At 41.9% G+C, this 17551-nt stretch overlaps 1 protein-coding gene across 1 annotated transcript in view; it reads right to left on the reverse strand.

The window, feature by feature from the left end:
* The window catches only part of LOC132817603 (sideroflexin-5-like), a 329512-nt gene that overhangs the window by 95530 nt on the left and 216431 nt on the right, over positions 1-17551 (reverse strand). The window contains exon 12 of the mRNA XM_060828111.1: positions 12071-12156. Within this exon, the coding sequence (XP_060684094.1) occupies positions 12071-12156 (86 nt within the window). The remainder of the gene's footprint in view (positions 1-12070; positions 12157-17551) is intronic.

A 17551-nucleotide genomic window follows, 5' to 3' on the forward strand; every position in this document is an offset into this window, starting at 1 on the left:
AAGAGTATGTGTGGAGGAGAGTGTGAAGGAGACAGTGTTGAAAGGAGGGAGGGAAAGAGTGTGTGAAGAGGGAGTACTGGAGAGCAGCGGACAGAAAATGCTGGAGTGAGAGAAAAGACGGTATGTGACAGAGGGGGAAGGAGAAGGAGAAGGGAGTGTACATGAAAGAGAGTGGGAAAAAATGTAGACAAGTGAGAGGGACATAGGGAAAAAAAATGTGTGAACCTCAAAACTGACAGCAAGGACACACACTCACACCCTCCCCTGCTCTCTTCCTAATTACCTTTTCACAAAATTGGCAGAGATGATGAAATCCCAGGCTAAAAGGCAAACCACTTCGGACCCCACTTTAATATAAATTTCGTCAAAACAAGTTCAGAGCATGTACCTGGTTTCTATTCTTTCGCTTCAGATCAGGACTTGGGGCCCAGTTAGTATCTCTGCTTCTTAAATGAGTAGAAGTTAAAGTAACCTTCTAATTAGTTGGCTCTGCTGCTTGTGGAAATGTTTATAAATTACTCATTTAAGTTTGGTTCATTGTTTTGGAACTGTTTTACGTTGAAATTCATGTTCACTGATGGGCCAACATTATTTTTCTTAAATTTGCTCACAGGTGCCCTCTTCCTCAAAGTGAGGGAAACATTTGGTGTGCTTGCCTTTATTGGTCAGCACACTGAGTAGAGAAGTTGGAGGTCATGTTATGGCTATAGAGGAACATTGGTTAGGCCACTTTTGGAATTCAAATTATTTGGCTATATCGTGCATTACATCAACGCAAATTGGCTGTAATGCGATTGACGAATTGGGGACCCTGTTTCTAAAGCACAAACTTTTAAAATGTGTGTTGGCTATAACATGATTATATCGCCAACACTTTAAGTGCTATCTTTATTGCACGATTTTTATACAGCATGGAGTTACACAAGAATGCAACCAACGCATTACAGAAAAAATGACTGTACTGCATGCAATTCTGATCTCCCTGCTATAGAAAGGGTATTGTGAAATTTGAAAGGGTTCAGAAAAGAGTTACAAAGTTGTTGCCAGGGTTGGAGGGTTTGTGCTACTGGGAGAAGCTGAATAGGCTGGGGTTATTTTCCCTACAACGTCGGAGGTTGAGGGGTGACCTTATAGAGGTTTATAAAATCATGAGGGACATGGATAGGGTAAATAGACAAGGCCTTTTCCCTGGGGTGGGGGAGCCCAAAACTGGAGGACATAGGTTTAAGGTGAGAGGTGATTTAAAACGGACCAATAGGACAACTTTTTTCACACAGAGGGTGGTGTGTGTATGGAATGAGCTGCCAGAGGCAGGGATAGAGGCTGATACAATTCCAACATTTAAAAAACATCTGGATGGGTATATGAATAGGAAGAGTTTAAAGGGATATGGACCAAATGCTGGCAAATAGAACTAGATTAATTTAGGATATCTGGTAAGCATGTACAAGTTGGACCAAAGGATCTATTTCCGTGCTGTATAACTTTGATGACTTTATGACTCTAAATTGAAATGTGTTGCCCCCACTTCACCAAACATGTGAAAAGATTCAACCTTACTCGAATAGTAGTGTTAGTGCCTTTGCTGTTTGTTGTTTGTATATATGATTTAGACTTGAATGCAGGAGGGTTGATCAGTAAATTCACAGATTAATTAAAAATTGATGATTTCATTTATTGATTTCACATGTATCGCGATACAGTAACATTTCTGTTCTGCATGCCAATCTGGGAAATCATCCGTTACAAAGTGCATCACAGTAATATAACAGAATGCAGGATATAGTGTAATAGCTACAGAGAAAGTGCAGAGAAAGATCAACTTTAATATATGAAAGGTCCTTTTGTAAGTCTGAGAGCAGCAGGGAAGGAGCTGTCTTTAAATCTGTTGGTACATGTTTTCACAAACGAGATTTTTAAAAGTGGAAAGATTATAAAAGATGTGACAGGATTATCTGCAAAGAGTCACTATGCTCTGGTGCAATAGTAATGAGGACAGCCTTAGAGAGCAAGAGGATATGGACAGGCTGATCAAGTGGCTGATCAGTAGCAAATGGAATTCAATTCAGATAAGTGTGAGGTGATGAACTTGGGCAGGACAAATAAGATAAGGGAATACAGGATGAATGATGGGATCCTGAGAAGCACTGAGAATTGGAGAGACCTTGGTGTGCACGTAAACCAGTCCCTTAAGTATCAAGGCAGATGGATAAAGTGGTTAAGAAAGCATATTGGGTACTTACTTTCACTAGCTGAAGCACAGCATTTAAGAGCAGAGAGGTTATGCTGAAACTGTATAAAATGTTGGTTGGGCCATAGCTCGAGAATTTTGTACAATTCTGGAATCCACATTATAGGATGGATGTGACCACACTGGAGAGAGTACAGAGGAGATTTACCAGGATGTTGCCAGGGCTGGAGAGTTTCAATTATGAAGAGACATTTTACAGACAAGTGTTGTTTTCCTGAAGGGGAGATTAAGATTGAGATGTACAAAATTATGACAGGTATCGATAGGGTAGACAGGAAGAAATATTTCCCGCTGATGGAGTGAGGGACCATGAGACATAGTTTTAAGGTATGTGGCAGGAGTTTCAGAGAAGATATAAGGAAGAATTTTTTTCACCCAGAGGATGGTGGGGACTAGAACTCACTGCCTGTAAGGGTAGCAGAGACAGAAACTCTCATAACATTTAAGAAGTATTTAGATGTTCACCTGCAACGTAATTTTATATGTGCTGTAAAATTTGACTAAAATAATTAGGTGGTTGTTTTTGACTGGTACGGACATGATAAGCACAAAGTCCTTTTTCTGTGCTGCTGCCTGATTGTAGGGTTATGTAGGAGGAGAAAGTGAGGACTGCAGATGCTGGAGATCAGAGCTGAAAATGTGTTGCTGGAAAAACGCAGCAGGTCAGGCAGCATCCAAGGAGCAGGAGAATCGAAATTTTGGGCATGAGCCCTTCAGTGTATGGGATTATGTAGGAGAGTACAGGACCAACAAGTGAAGGCTGGCAAGAACAAGATTAATTGGATGTTCGTGATAAAAAATACTGTGTTTTTTTAAAAGGTAGAAAAATAGAAAAAAGGCATAACATAGAAAATGCGAGCAGCATTTGTCCCTTCGAGTCTGCTCTGTTCCATAATCATGGCTAATCATCTGATTCGGTGCCCTGTTCCTGCTTTCTCTCCATACCCTTGGATCCTTTTAACCCGAAGGACTATATCTAATGCTTTCTTGAAAATATTCAACGTTTTGCCTTCAACTGCTTCCTGTGGTAGAGAATTCCATGGGCCCACCACTCTCTGGGTGAAGAAATTGAGATTAATAAAACGGGGACAGCCTGGTAGCACAGGGGTTAGCCCTGCTGCCTCACAGCACCAGGGACCCGGGTTTAATTTCAGCCTCGGGTGACTGTGTGGAGTTTGCACGTTCTCCCTGTGTCTGCGTGGGTTTCCTTTGGGTGCTCTGGTTTCCTCTAACAAACCAAAGATGTGCCGGTTAGGTGAATTGGTCATGCTAAATTGACCATCGTGTTCAGAGATATGTAGGTTAGGTGCATAAGTCAGGGGGTAAATGTAGAGTAATGGGGAATAGGTTTGGGTGGGATACTCCTCAGAGGGTCGGTTTGAATTTCTTGGGCCGAAGGGTATGTTTCCATACTGTACGGATTCCAAGAAGGAATGGATTAAATCAGATCCTGAGCTGGCCAATATTTATCCCTCAGGCAACATAATAAAAAGATTGCTTGATGATCTCATTGTTGTTTATGTGATCTTGCTGTGTACCAAGTAAGTGTCTGCATTTCCTGTATTGCATAAGTAACTGCATTCCACAAAAGGATATAATTAACTGCAAAAATTCAGAAGATTGTGAAAGAATCTAAAGAAAGATAAGTCTTTCCTTTGTTTTTTCTCTTTCACCTGAAAAGGTGTGAATGTGAGATTTAGCAGCCAATGAGTTGGGCGTAACAAGGGTAAGTAATATTCCCAAAGTGAAAGTAAACAATGTGGCAATGAAAGAATAGGAAATTTGAGGGCTTAACTCTGTATTGAGCAGGACATTGAGGCTGAGCTGCTTGGGGTTCAGTCTGAGTGAGCAGCTGGGATGAGAAGTGGAATCAGCATCTGATGTGTGAAGTGTCTGGCAAGAACTGAAAGTGAATGGCTTGTGTCTTGTCAATGTTTAGCTGGAGAAAGTTGTGCCTCATCCAAGGCATGGTGTGTGCCAGGCAGTAAGACAGACAGTACAATGATAGTCATGGTATGGTAACACAGTGGTTATTTTACTGGATCAATAATTGCGGAGTGAGAGAATTTGAATTCAGCTCAGAAAAAATATGTAAATAAAATCTTGAATCAGTAAAAGTGACAACGAACCTGCAAAACTGGTGTAAAAACCAAATGACTCACCAACACACTGGAAACTTGGTTACCAGTCTGAGTTTATATGGCTTTTGTCTTGTCAATGTTTCAGTTTCAAAGAAAAGACATAATTGTGCAAAGATAGTTGGCAGGTCAGAAAATTGGACAGAATATTTAAAAAAGCAAAGAATTACTGAAAGGTTAATAAGGAGGGAAAAGGTAAGAGAACAAGGGAAAGTTAGCTAAAAATATGAAAACATTTGTGAAAAGTTTGTTCAGATATATAAAACAGAAAAGAGCTAACAACAGAAGTGTTAATCCTACAGTAAAAGAGTCTGGGGAATTAGTAATGGAGAATACAGTGACGGCAGGGGAAGTAAATCGATATTTTGTGTCAGTCTTCACTAGGGAGGATACAAGTAACATTCTGGAAATAGCTGTAAATCAGGAATTGAAAGGGAGGGAGGACCTCAAAATTACAATTACCAAGGAAGTAGTACTGAATAAATCGTTGAATTGTGAATTACCAAGACTTGATGGACTTGGGACTTAAAAGTAGCCAGTGAAACAGCGAAAGAGTGTTCATATGTTGGTTCAATGATCATATGTTATAATTTTCCAAAATGTATTAGATTCAGGAAATGTTCCTTTAGATAAGAAAGTAGCTAATATAACTCTTTTATTCAAAAAAGGACGAGGGAAGTACACAGGAAACTACAGACTTGTTAGCTTAACTTCTGTCATAGGGAAAATGTTAGAAACTAATAGTAAAGAGGCTACAACAGGCATTTGGATAGACAACACGACGCCTGGAGGAAGAGCACCTCATCTTCCACCTAGGAACCCTCCAACCACAAGGGATGAATGCAGATTTCTCCAGCTTCCTCATTTTCCCTCCCCCTACCTTATCTCAGTCTCAACCCTCGGACTCAGCACCGCCTTCTTGACCTGCAATCTTCTTCCCGACCTCTCCGCCCCCACCCCCTCTCCGGCCTATCACCCTCGTCTTAACCTCCTTCCACCTATCGCATTCCCAACGCCCCTCCCCCATCCCTATCTTTTATCTTAGCCTGCTTGGCACACCCTCTTCATTCCTGAAGAAGGGCTTATGCCTGAAATGTCGATTCTCCTGCTCCTTGGATGCTGCCTGACCTGCTGCGCTTTTCCAGCAACATATTTTTCAACTTGGATAAGCTCTGGCAATCAGGCAGAGCCAACATGGTTGTGTCAAAGGGAAATCATATTTAACAAATTCCAGTGAGTTCATGGAATCATACAGCACAGAAGCAGAGCCTTCAGCCCACCATGTCTATGCCGACCGACAAAGACTAAACTACACTAATCCCACTTGGTCCATAGTTTATTATGCCCTGGCATTTTAAGTGCTCATCCAGATGCTTCTTAAATGTTGCAAGAGTACCTACCGCTACCACCCTCTCAGGCAGCAAGTTCATATTTCTACCTTCCTCTGGGTGAAAACAATTTTCCTCAGATCTCCTTGAAACCACTTACTCCTCACCTGAAACTTGTGTCATCTGGTCTTAGACATACCCGAGGAGCTATTAAGTAATGCATGTGGTAGATAAAGGGGAACCATGGGATACAGTTTATTTAGATATTCAGAACGCATTTGACATGGTGCCACATCAAAGGTTACTACAGAAAATAAAAGCTCATGGTACAGGGGTAACATATTGGTATAGATAGAAGATTGGTTGACAACGGAAAGCAGAGATTAGGAATAAGTGGCTCTTTTTAATACTGGCAGGATGTCAGGAATGGTGTGCCACAGGGTCAGTGCTGAGACCCTAATGCATTATAATTTATAGAAATGATTTGATTGAAGAGATTTAAGATATGATAGCTACATTTTCTAATGATACAAAGGTAGGCAGGGAAGTGTGCTGTGAATAGGACACTATAAGTCTACAAAAGGATAGAGTGAATCCTTAGAAGAGTATAAAGAAAGTAGGAGTATACTTAAGAGGGAAATCAGGAGGGCTAAACGGGGACATGAGCCCTCTACTTTTCGTTATTTACATAAATGATTTGGATGTGAGTATAAGAGGTTCAGTTAGTAAGTTTGCAGATGACACCAAAATTGGAGGTGTATAGGAGCCCTCTACTTTTCGTTATTTACATAAATGATTTGGATGTGAGTATAAGAGGTACAGTTAGTAAGTTTGCAGATGACACCAAAATTGGAGGTGTATAGGACAGCGAAGAGGGTTACCTCAGTTTACAACAGGATCTGGACCAGATGGGCCAATGGGCTGAGAAGTGGCAGATGGAGTTTAATTCAGATAAATGCGAAGTGCTGCATTTTGGGAAAACAAATCTTAGCAGACATATACACTTAATGGTAAGGTCCTAGGGAGTGTTGCTGAACAAAGAGACCTTGGAGTGCAGGTTCATAGCTGCACTCCAAGTGCAAAGTGGAGTTGCAGGTAGATAGGATAGTAGGGAAGGCGGTTGGTATGCTTTCCTTTATTGGTCAGAGGATTGAGTACAGGAGTTGGGACGATATGTTGCGGCTGTACAGGACATTGTTTAGGCCACTGTTGGAATATTGTGTGCAATTCTGGTCTCCTTCCTATCGGAAAGATGTTGTGAAACTTGAAAGGGTTCAGAAAAGATTGACACGGATGTTGCCAGGGTTGGAGGATTTGAACTACAGGGAGAGGCTGAATAGGCTGGGGCTGTTTTCCCTGGAGTGTCGGAGGCTAAGGAGTGACCTTATAGAGGTTTACAAAATTATGAGGGGCATGGATAGGGTAAATAGGCAAAGTCTTTTCCCAGGGGTCGGGGAGTCCAGAACTAGAGGGCATAGGTTTAGGGTGAGAGGGGAAAGATATAAAAGAGACCTAAGGGGCAACTTTTTCACACAGAGGGTGGTATGTGTATGGAATGAGCTGCCAGAGGAAGTGGTGGAGGCTGGTGCAATTGCAACATTTAAGAGGCATTTGGATGGGTATATGAATAGGAAGGGTTTGGAGGGATATGGGCCAGGTGCTGGCAGGTGGGACAAGATTGGGTTGGGATATTTGGTCGGCATGGATGTTTTGGACCGAAGAGTCTGTTTCCATGCTGTACATCTCTATGACTCTATAAGTGAGTGGGTAAAGATCTAGCAAATGGAGTAAAATGTGAAATTGCCCACTTTCGCAGAAATAATTAAAAAACATGCTACCGAAATGGTGAGAGGTACAGAATTCTGAGATGCAGAGAGATCAGGATATCCTTGTGCATTAATCACAGGTTAGTATGCAGGTGCAGCAAGTAGTCAGGAAATCAGAATGTTATGGTTGATAGCAAAGGGACCTGAATGCAAGAGTAAGAAGTTTATGCTTCAGTTATACAGAGCATTGGTGAGAGTGTATCTGGAGTACTGTGTGCAGGACTAGTCACTGTACTTACAGAAGGATGTTAATGCATTGGACGCAATTCAGAGAAGATTTACTCGACTAAGACCTGGAATGAGTGGGTTGCTTTATGAGGAAAGGTTAGGCAGACCTAGGCCTGTATCCTCTGGAGTTTAGAAAAATCAGAAATGACTTAATTGGAACAAATGTGTTCCTGAGGGGACTTGATTGAATGGATATTAATAGGATGATTCTTCTTCTGGGAGAAGCTCGAACTAGGGGTCATTGTTTAAAAATAGAGGATTGCAAATTTAAAAGAGCGATGAGGAAACATCTTTACTCTCAGAAGGTTATGGGTCTTTGGATTCCCCTCCTCAAAACTTGTGCTTACAGAATCTTTAAATATTTTAAGGCAGAGGAAGATAGATTCTTAATTATCAAGTGCATGAAAGATTATCAGGGGTATGCACGAATGTAAAAATGCAGCTAAAATCAGATCAGTCATGATTTTATTGAATGGCGGAAGAGGCTCGAAGGGCCGAGTGGCATACTCTTATTCCTTGTGACTCCAGTCACATATCAATGTGATTAATAACAAATTGACCGCTGATTTTTCTAGGAAACCATGCAGCTGTATCAGTAGTCCTAACAGCAGATAACCTCACCCACTCTGCATTATATTCCTCAATACTTGCTTTCTCAAGAAATTTGGCTCTGATTTCTTGTCTTTTGACAATATTTATAATTTCTACTCCAATGCTTTTCCTGGGTAACTTTATCCATGATTTGACTTCCCTCCTCCGTGGAAACATTCTGCCATCCTCCTTTCTTACACTACCATTCCTTGTCTTTTTAATCTCATATTCTCGAGCACATGAGTCTTTCAGCAGACTAAATACTTTTGGCTGTGTGAACTTTTCTCAATCCCCTAGACTGGGGCTGCAACTCTGTACGTGTGATGCTGTGTTGTAAATTGGCAAGTGGTGTGTTGAAGGGTGAAGTACGCCAGTGCAACATGACATTTAGCTCAGGGTATTTTCGTGGGCGAGGTACGTTTACGTTTGCGCCTCTAATTCACTTCCATGTGCTAAACAAACAGCCGTGCTGCAGGTTGAGGTGTTTATTAGCAAGTGAAAGCTGTCTGATGCAGAGAACATGCTGGAGATGTCTAAATTTATCACAAAATGTGAACTCATTGAGAGCTGCTATAATAAAGAGAAAGTTAAAAAAACACATCAAATAATGAATGAGAAAAGCTCATTCAGCTAGTGGAGCCCATTTCCTCAAATACACGAAGTGCAACATCATTATCATAGCTTCTAATGAACTCAATCCGAAGTTCTTAAGAAAGATGCTCTGTATTAATTACAATTTCCGAAAAGCCAGCCTTGCTCTAATATTCTGAGCACCTACTGAGTAACATAGCGCAGCATTCCAAATAAAAATCACTTTGGCCTCAATCCACCTGTACAATTTTCAATCTCCTTTCATGCAACAGAATGTTTTCTTGTGAAGAGGAAAACTGAAAGCATTTACTGGGTACAGTAGCTGAATGGTTATGTTACAGAACTCGTCATCCAGTAGCCTGGATGAATAAGGCAGTGTAAACTTAAATCCAGGCATGTCAGAGTTCAAATTCAGTGCAAAGAGAATGTGGAAATAAAATGTCTATTTCTGTAAAATTGGCTACAAAGCTATCACAGAAACTCAACTGGTTCACTTATATCTTTTAGGGAAGGGGTCTGGTCATCCTTCAGGAAGGTATGAGGGATTTTAACAACAAAGCCCAGCCTTTTTTCTAGTCATGACAATTTCCTGAAACTCTTTGTCTGTCAGCCTTGTCTAGTCTAGGCTGATACACGACTCCAGCCCTAGCTTTCAAAGTATGCTACTGCCACTAGAAGTGGACAAGCTGGCAATTACACCTAACATCAAATTGGATTAATATAGTATTGTAAATGCAGTAAAATGTGCTAAGGTACTTAGCATCATAATCTTGACAAAAGAAATGACAGTCACGAGCTGTTATTAGGATGGTTGATCTTGAAGCAAATTTTAAGCAAGAACTTACTGAAGAAGATAGGTAGAGAGATTAGGGTGGGAAATCAGACCTAAAGGAGTAGATAGAGTGTGGTGCTGGGAAAAGCACAGCAGGTCAGGCAGCATCTGAGGAGCAGGAGAGTTGATGTTTCAGGCAGGACCCTTCAGCGCTAATGGCTTAGGTAGGTGAAGGTATTGCTGTCAATGGTGAAGCAATACAACATTAGAGATACACAAGAATCCAGAATTGGAGGAGCATGAAGAACTTGCAGGGTTGTAGAGCTGGAGGAAATTAAACAAGAATGAAGCTATAAGGGATTTCAACAACATATCCTGGTTTCTTTTCTCAAGTGGAAACCATTTATTTACTTAAACCTCTTTGCCTCCGTCTCCTCCACCAGTAATTCTCAGAAGCAGAGAATTAGCAGACTATTTCTTACAAAGATTGAAAGTGAGTTGGTCCAATCAACTGTCTTTACTAGTTCATTTCATGAGCTGATTCAAGTTCCCTCAAAAGAACCTGTTGGCCCTCAGCTCTAAACTGGAAGGTTGTTTTCTAAGGATCTTTGGTGAATTTCTGCCGTTCATTTTGTAGATATCTGCTGATCCTATGTATTGGTGTGATGGAAGGAGCGACGGAATGCAATCGAGCAGACTCCTTTGTCCTTGATAATGGCAGGCTTCTTGAATGTTTTTGAAGTTGCCTTTATTCTGGCAAATGACACTCCTAAATTGTGCTTTGTAGATGGTGGACAAGTTTTCGGGAGTCAGGAGTCAAGGTATTCACTGCAGAATTCCTAGCCTCTGACCCTCTCCTGTTACCACAGAATTTATAAAGTATGTCCAGTTCAGTTTCTGGTCAATGGCAACCCTCAGGATGTTGATAATAGGTGATTCACCTATGGTAATGCATTTGAATGTCAAGGATGTTGGTTAGATTGTCCATGTCTTGCAGCTTTTGGACAAGAACTGCTTCTGTATGTAAACAATTTTGAATGGTACTGAGCATTGTGAAAACATCAGTAAACATCCCCACTTTTGACATTATGATGACAGGAAGGTCATTGATGAAGCAACTGGAGATGGTTGGGCCTAGGACACTACCTTGAGAAATTCTGTAGAAATGTCCTGGAGTTGAGATGACTGACCTCCAATAACCACAACCATTTTATTTGTGCCAGGTATGAGTCTAACCAGCAAAGATTTTTTCACCTGATTCTTATTGCCCATGTTTGAGCTGATGCCATTAGACTTCACGGTTTCTGGGGTCAATATTGAGGACACCAATGACAACTCCCTCCTGATTGTGTACCAGTACGCCCACACCTCTGCTGGGTCTGTCCGAGTAGTGAGTCAGGACAATAATGGTGATGTTAGCTGATATTTTTTACAGTTCTTTTTTCAGGTACTGTATCTCTCCTTCAAATGTTCCACCATTATGAAAGAAATACATTAAGCCCTCCATTATTGCATGCTACTGCCCCTTCATCAAATCCTGTTTTCTTCTTCAAAGTCCTTGAACACGTTACTTCCCAAACATTTGTCAGTCTTTCCAGGAATTCTATATTTGTATCCTTCTTACCTCTTTTTATCAGAAGTCACATGACACCCTCTAGGTTATAGTCCAACAGGTTTATTTGAAATCACAAGCTTTCTGTGACTTTAGCCGACAAAGGGGCAGTGCTCCGAAAGCTTGTGATTTCAAATAAGCCTGTTGGACTATAACCTGGTGTCATGATGTGACTTCTGACCTTGTCCACCCATGTCCAACACTGGCACCTCCACATAATAACTAATCATATACAGGGAATCACTTACAATGGTTACCTTTGATATCTATCACTTATGTGTTCTTGGCTCTCTACTTCTTATCTACATATTGCCCCTGGGAAACATCATCTGAAAACACAGCATTAATTTTCACTGAAGATGTCCAGCTCAACCTGATCTCCTCCTCTCCTAATTCCTCTACTGGTTCTGAAAAGATGACTTGGATGACATCTAGCATTGCATAAGTAGAAATGCTCTCCAATTATATGTAGCTGACCTTCTGATTCCTATCCAGGAAAGTGCTACTGCAACCTGGCTGACAGCTTGCCTACATTCAAAAGGCTGAAACAAAACTCTCGTCTGGTGAAAGCTAATATTGCTTAATCCATTGAAGGAGCAGCAGCTCTGGAAAAATTCTGGGCCATGATTCAGACCAATGCACAGAGCACTGGAATTCAGAATTCCAAAGGAGTTAGTAAACAATGAGGAACAGAAACAATTGAAAAAACAACGGACTCGATCTCAATACTTACTTTTCCAGTAGTGACATAATAATCGGGGGCAGCACCAAGATAGGGATAGGGAGGACTATTCTAGTCATGGCAGTCTCCAGTAGTGCCTGGAAAAAATAACATAATTGCAGTAAGTATAGCCATATACCCACACTCCCTTGAAGCTTGGTGTGAAATTTATATTGCTTTGCTGACAATGCAGGTTATTTGTGTTTAAAATTTCCTGATCTAAAAATCGTATTGCTGACTGGACCTTCCCCATCAACTCTGAATTTGTAGCAAATTATATGGGCAGACTAGCACTGAAGAACTGCCTATTTCAGCCATCCAGTGATTATTAAATACTCCCAGACCAAGTAAAATCACTGTATGAAGGGTTCTCTCTAGAATCCCAGGCCCTGTACAGAGTTAGCTACAGAGTATGCTCTCTCTATACTCCCCATCAAACACTCCCAGGAGAGGGTCAGAATGCAGTTAGGTACAGAGTACACTCTCCTTATACTACTTCTTCAACACTCCCAGGACAGGGACAGCATGTGTTTAGATACACAGTAACGTTTTCTCTACACTGTCCCATCAAACACTGCCAGGAAGGTATAGCACAGAATCAGACACAGGGTAAAGCTTCCACCATACTTCCACCATCAAACACTCCTAAGACAGGTACCGCACAACTTTAGATACAGAGTGAAGCTCCCTCTACTTTGTTGTTTAAGCGGAAGTAAAGCTACCTCTACATTGTCTCTATCATTCATTCCAGCGCATATACAGCATGTGGTTAGATACCAAGTGAAGCTCTCTCTACCATTTGAGGCTGAAAATAAAGCTTCTTGGGGTCATAGAGCAAAAAACAGGCTCTTCACCCCAACTCGTCCATACTGAAAAGATTTCCTAAACTGAACTAGTCCCATTTACCTGCATTTGGCCCATATCCCTCTAAACCTTTTTTATCCACGTATCTGTCTATATGTCTTTTAAATGTTGTAATTGTACTTGTCTCTACTACTTCCTCTGGCAGCTCGTTCCATATATCACCACCCTCTGTGTTAAAAAGTTGTCTTTCAGATTCTGTCTCAGAATCCCTTCCAACAACTTACCAACACCTGACATCAGGCTCACTGGTCTGTAGGGTCATAGAGCTGTACAGCATGGAAACATACCTTTCAGTTCAACTTGTCCATGCCAACCAGAAATCCTAAATTAATCTAGTCCCATTTGCCAGCACTTGGTCCATATCCCTCAGAACCCTTCCTGTTCATGTATCTATCCAGATGTCTTTTAAAAGTTGTAATTCTACCAGCCTCCACCACTTTCTCTGCAAGCTCATTCCATTCACACACAGTCTTTGCATCAAAAAATTGCCCTTAGGTCCCTTTTAAATTTTTTCCCTCTTAAACCTATACTTTCAAGTTCAAGACTCCCCCACACCAGGGAAAATACATTATTTACTCTATCCATGCCCCTCATGATTTTATAAGCTTCTACAAAGTCACCCCTCAGCCTCTGACGCTTCAGGGAAAACAACCCCAGCCTATTCAGCCTCTTCCTATAGCTCAAATCCTCCAACCCTGACAACATCCTTGTAAATCTTTTCTGAACCCTTTCAAGTTTCACAACAGCCCTGGCTTTTCCTTGCAGCTTTTCATAATTAATGGCACAACATTAGCCACCCTCCAGTATTCCAGTACACCCTTGGCTATCAATATCGTAAATAGCTCTGCTTGGGGCCCAACAATTTATTCCCCAGCTTCTCACAATGTCCTGGATACACTTAGAATCATAGCATTCGTACAGTATGGACACAGGCCATTCAGCCCACACCAATCCTCCAAAGAACATCCCACCCAGACAACTCCGCTCCCCCCCTCCCCCAAGCTATACCTGCAACCCTGCATTTCCAATGGCTAATCCACCTAGATTGCACATCTCGGGATATGATAGGCAATTTAGCTTGGACAATCTACCTGACCTGCACATTGTTGGACTGTGAGAGGAAACCAGAGGACCCAAAGGAAACCCACTAGGAACATAGGGAGAATGTGCAAACTCTACACAGACAGTCACCTGAGGCTGGAATCAAACCTGGGTCTCTGGCATTGTAGGACAACAGGGCTAACTGCTGAGCCACAATGCCACCCCTGATCAAGTCCTGGGGATTTATCTACCTTTATGCTTTATAAGACCTCCAGCACCTTCTCTTTTCAAGACATAACTATTTATTTCCTGGGGTTCCCTTTGACACTGTCCACAACTCCACCAACTTTAATGTCATCCACAAATTTACTAGCCCATCCTTCTACACCATCATCCAAGTCATTTATAAAAATGACAAACAGTAGTGGCGCCAAAACAGATCCCTGTGGTAAATCACAAGTGACTGAACTCCAGAATGAACATTTCCCATCAACCACCACCCACTGTCTTCTTACAGCTTGGCAACTTCTGATCCAAACCGCTAAGTCACCCTCAATCACATGCCTCCGCATTTTCTGAATAGCCTACTGTGGGGAACCTTATCAAACGTTTTACTGAAATCCACATACACCACATCAAAGCTTTACCCTCATCCACCTGTTTGATCACCTTCTCAAAAGAATTCAGTAAGGTTTGTGAGCCCAACCTGCCCTTCACAAAACCATGTTGGCTATCCCTAATCAAATTATTCCTGTTTAGATGATTATAAATCCTATCTCATAATTCTTTCCAAAACTTTGCCGACAACAGAAGTGAGACTCATTGGTCTATAGTTACCAGGGTTGTCTCCACTCCCCTTCTTGAACAAGGGGACAAATTTGTTCTCCTCCAGTCTTCTGGCACTATTTCTGTAGACAATGATGACATAAACATCAAAGCCAAAGACTCTGCAATCCTCTCCCTAGCTTCTCAGAGAATCCTAGGATAAATCCCATCCAGCCCAAGGGACTTACCTATTTTCACACATTCCAGAATTGCTCACACCTCCTCCTTATGAACCTCAATCCCATCTAGTCTAATAGCCTGTATCTCAGTATCCCCCTCGATAATGTTGTCTTTTTCCTGTGTGAATATTGATGAAAAATATTCATTTCGCACCTCTCCTATCTCACAGAGGCATAGAGAGGTACAGCATGAAAAAGACCCTTTGGTCCAACCCGTCCATGCTGACCAGATATCCCAACCCAATCTAGTCCCACCTGCCAGCACCCGGCCCATATCCCTCCAAACCCTCCCTATTCATATACCCATCCAAATGCCTCTTAAATGTTGCAATTGTACCAGCCTCCACCACTTCCTCTGGCAGCTCATTCCATACACGTACCACCCTCTGCGTGAAAAAATTGCCCCTTGGGTCTCTTTTATATCTTTCCCCTCTCATCCTAAATCTATGCCCTCTAGTTCTGGACTCCCCGACCCCAGGGAAAAGACTTTGTCTATGCCTCTCATAATTTTGTAAACCTCTATAAGATCACCCCTCAGCCTCCGATGGTCCAGGGAAAACAGCCCCAGTTTGTTCAGCCTCTCCCTATAGCTCAAATCCTCCAACCCTGGCAACATCCTTGTAAATCTTTTTTGAACCTATTCAAGTTTCACAACATCTTTCCGATAGGAAGGAGACCAGAACTGCATGCAATATTCCAAAAGTGGCCTAGCCAATGTCCTGTACAGCCGCAATAGGACCTCCCAACTCCTGTACTCAGTACTCTGACCAATAAAAGAAAACATATCAAACGCTTTCTTCACTATCCTATCTACCTGCGACTCCATTTTCAAGGAGCTATGAACTTGCACTCCAAGGTCTCTTTGTTCAGCAACACTCACTAGGACCAAATGTATAAGTCCTGCTAAGATTTACTTTCCCAAAATGCAGCATCTCGCATTTATCTGAATTAAACTCCATCTGCCACTTCTCAGCCCATTGGCCCATCTGATCAAGATCCTGCTGTAATCTGAGGTAACCTTCTACGCTGTCCACTACACCTCCAATTTTGGTGTCATTTGCAAACTTACTAACTGTACCTCTTATGCTCACATTCAAATAATTTATGTAAATGACACCTCTTCGGACTCCACGCACAACTTCTCACCACTGTCCTTAACTGGCCCTAATCTTACTCTGGTCATTCTTTTATTCCTGACATACCCACAGAAAGCTTTAGGGTTTTCCTTGATCCTACCTGCCAAAGATTTGTCATGTCGCCTCCTGGCTCTTCTTCGCTCTCTCATGAGATCATTCCTGGCTAACATGTCATTCTCAAGCACCCGAACTGAACCTTCATGTCTCATCTTTACATAAGACCCCCTGTTTCTCTCGACAAGAGATTCAACTTCTTTGGTAAACCACGGTTCCCTCGATTGACCACTTCCTCCCTGCTTGACAAATACACACTTATCAAGGATGTCTTGTATTGTTCCTTGAAAAAGCTATAACTCATGCCCTGCGGTATATGTCTATCCCTTTCCATCGCTAAAGTAAATGTAACCAAATTGTGGTCACTATCACCAAAGTGCTTACCTCAAAGTCTAATATCTGACCGGGTCCATTGCCCAGTACCAAATATAATGTGACCTCTCCTCTTGTTGGCCTATCTACATACTGTGTCAGGAAACCCTCCTGCACACATTGGACAATAACTGACCCTTCTAAAGTACTCAAATTATAGCATTTCCAGTCAATATTTGGAAAATTAAAGTTCCCATAACAACTACCCTGCTATTTTCTCTTCCATCCAGAATCATCTTCACAAACCTTTCCTCTACATCTCTGGAACTATTCGGAGGCCTATAGAAAACTCCCAACAGGGTGACATCTCCTTTCCTGTTTCTAACCTCAGCCCACACTACCCCAGTAGAAAAGTCCTCAAATGTCCTTTCTGCAACCGTAGTACTGTCCTTGACTAACAATGCCATACCTCCCTCTCTTTTACCATCTTCCCTGATCTTACTGAAACACCTAAACCCTGGTTCCTGCAACAACCATTCCTGTCCTTTCTCTATCCATGTCTCCAAAATGGCCACAACATTGAAGACCATGATCCCAACCCATGCTGCAAGTTCACCCACCTTATTCCGGATGCTCCTGGTGTTGAAGTAGACACACTTCAACCCACCTTCCTGCCTGCCGGTACACTCCTGTGAAACCGTATTCATAACTTCACTACTCTCAACCTCCTGTACACTGGAGCTACAAATCAGGTTCCCATCCCCCTATTTAATTAGTTTAAACTCTCCCGAACAGCATTAGCAAATATTCCCCCCAAAGGATATTGGCATCCCTCTGGTTCCGGTGTCAACTATCCTGTTTGTAGAAGTCCCATCTACCTCAGAATGAGCCCCAATTATCAAGGTATCTGAAACCCTCCCTCCTACACCATCCCTATAGCCACGATTACAACTGTTCTTTCTTCTTATTCCTCACTTTGCTAGCACATGGCACAGGTAACAAACCAGATATAACATCTTTCTACAATTTTCCTCTGCTTCCTACCTTCAAGACAATTGTTACCCAATGTACCAGCTCTACCA

This window comes from Hemiscyllium ocellatum, chromosome 1, assembly GCF_020745735.1.
Source record: "Hemiscyllium ocellatum isolate sHemOce1 chromosome 1, sHemOce1.pat.X.cur, whole genome shotgun sequence".
In the NCBI taxonomy this organism is placed as follows: Eukaryota; Metazoa; Chordata; class Chondrichthyes; order Orectolobiformes; family Hemiscylliidae; genus Hemiscyllium; species Hemiscyllium ocellatum.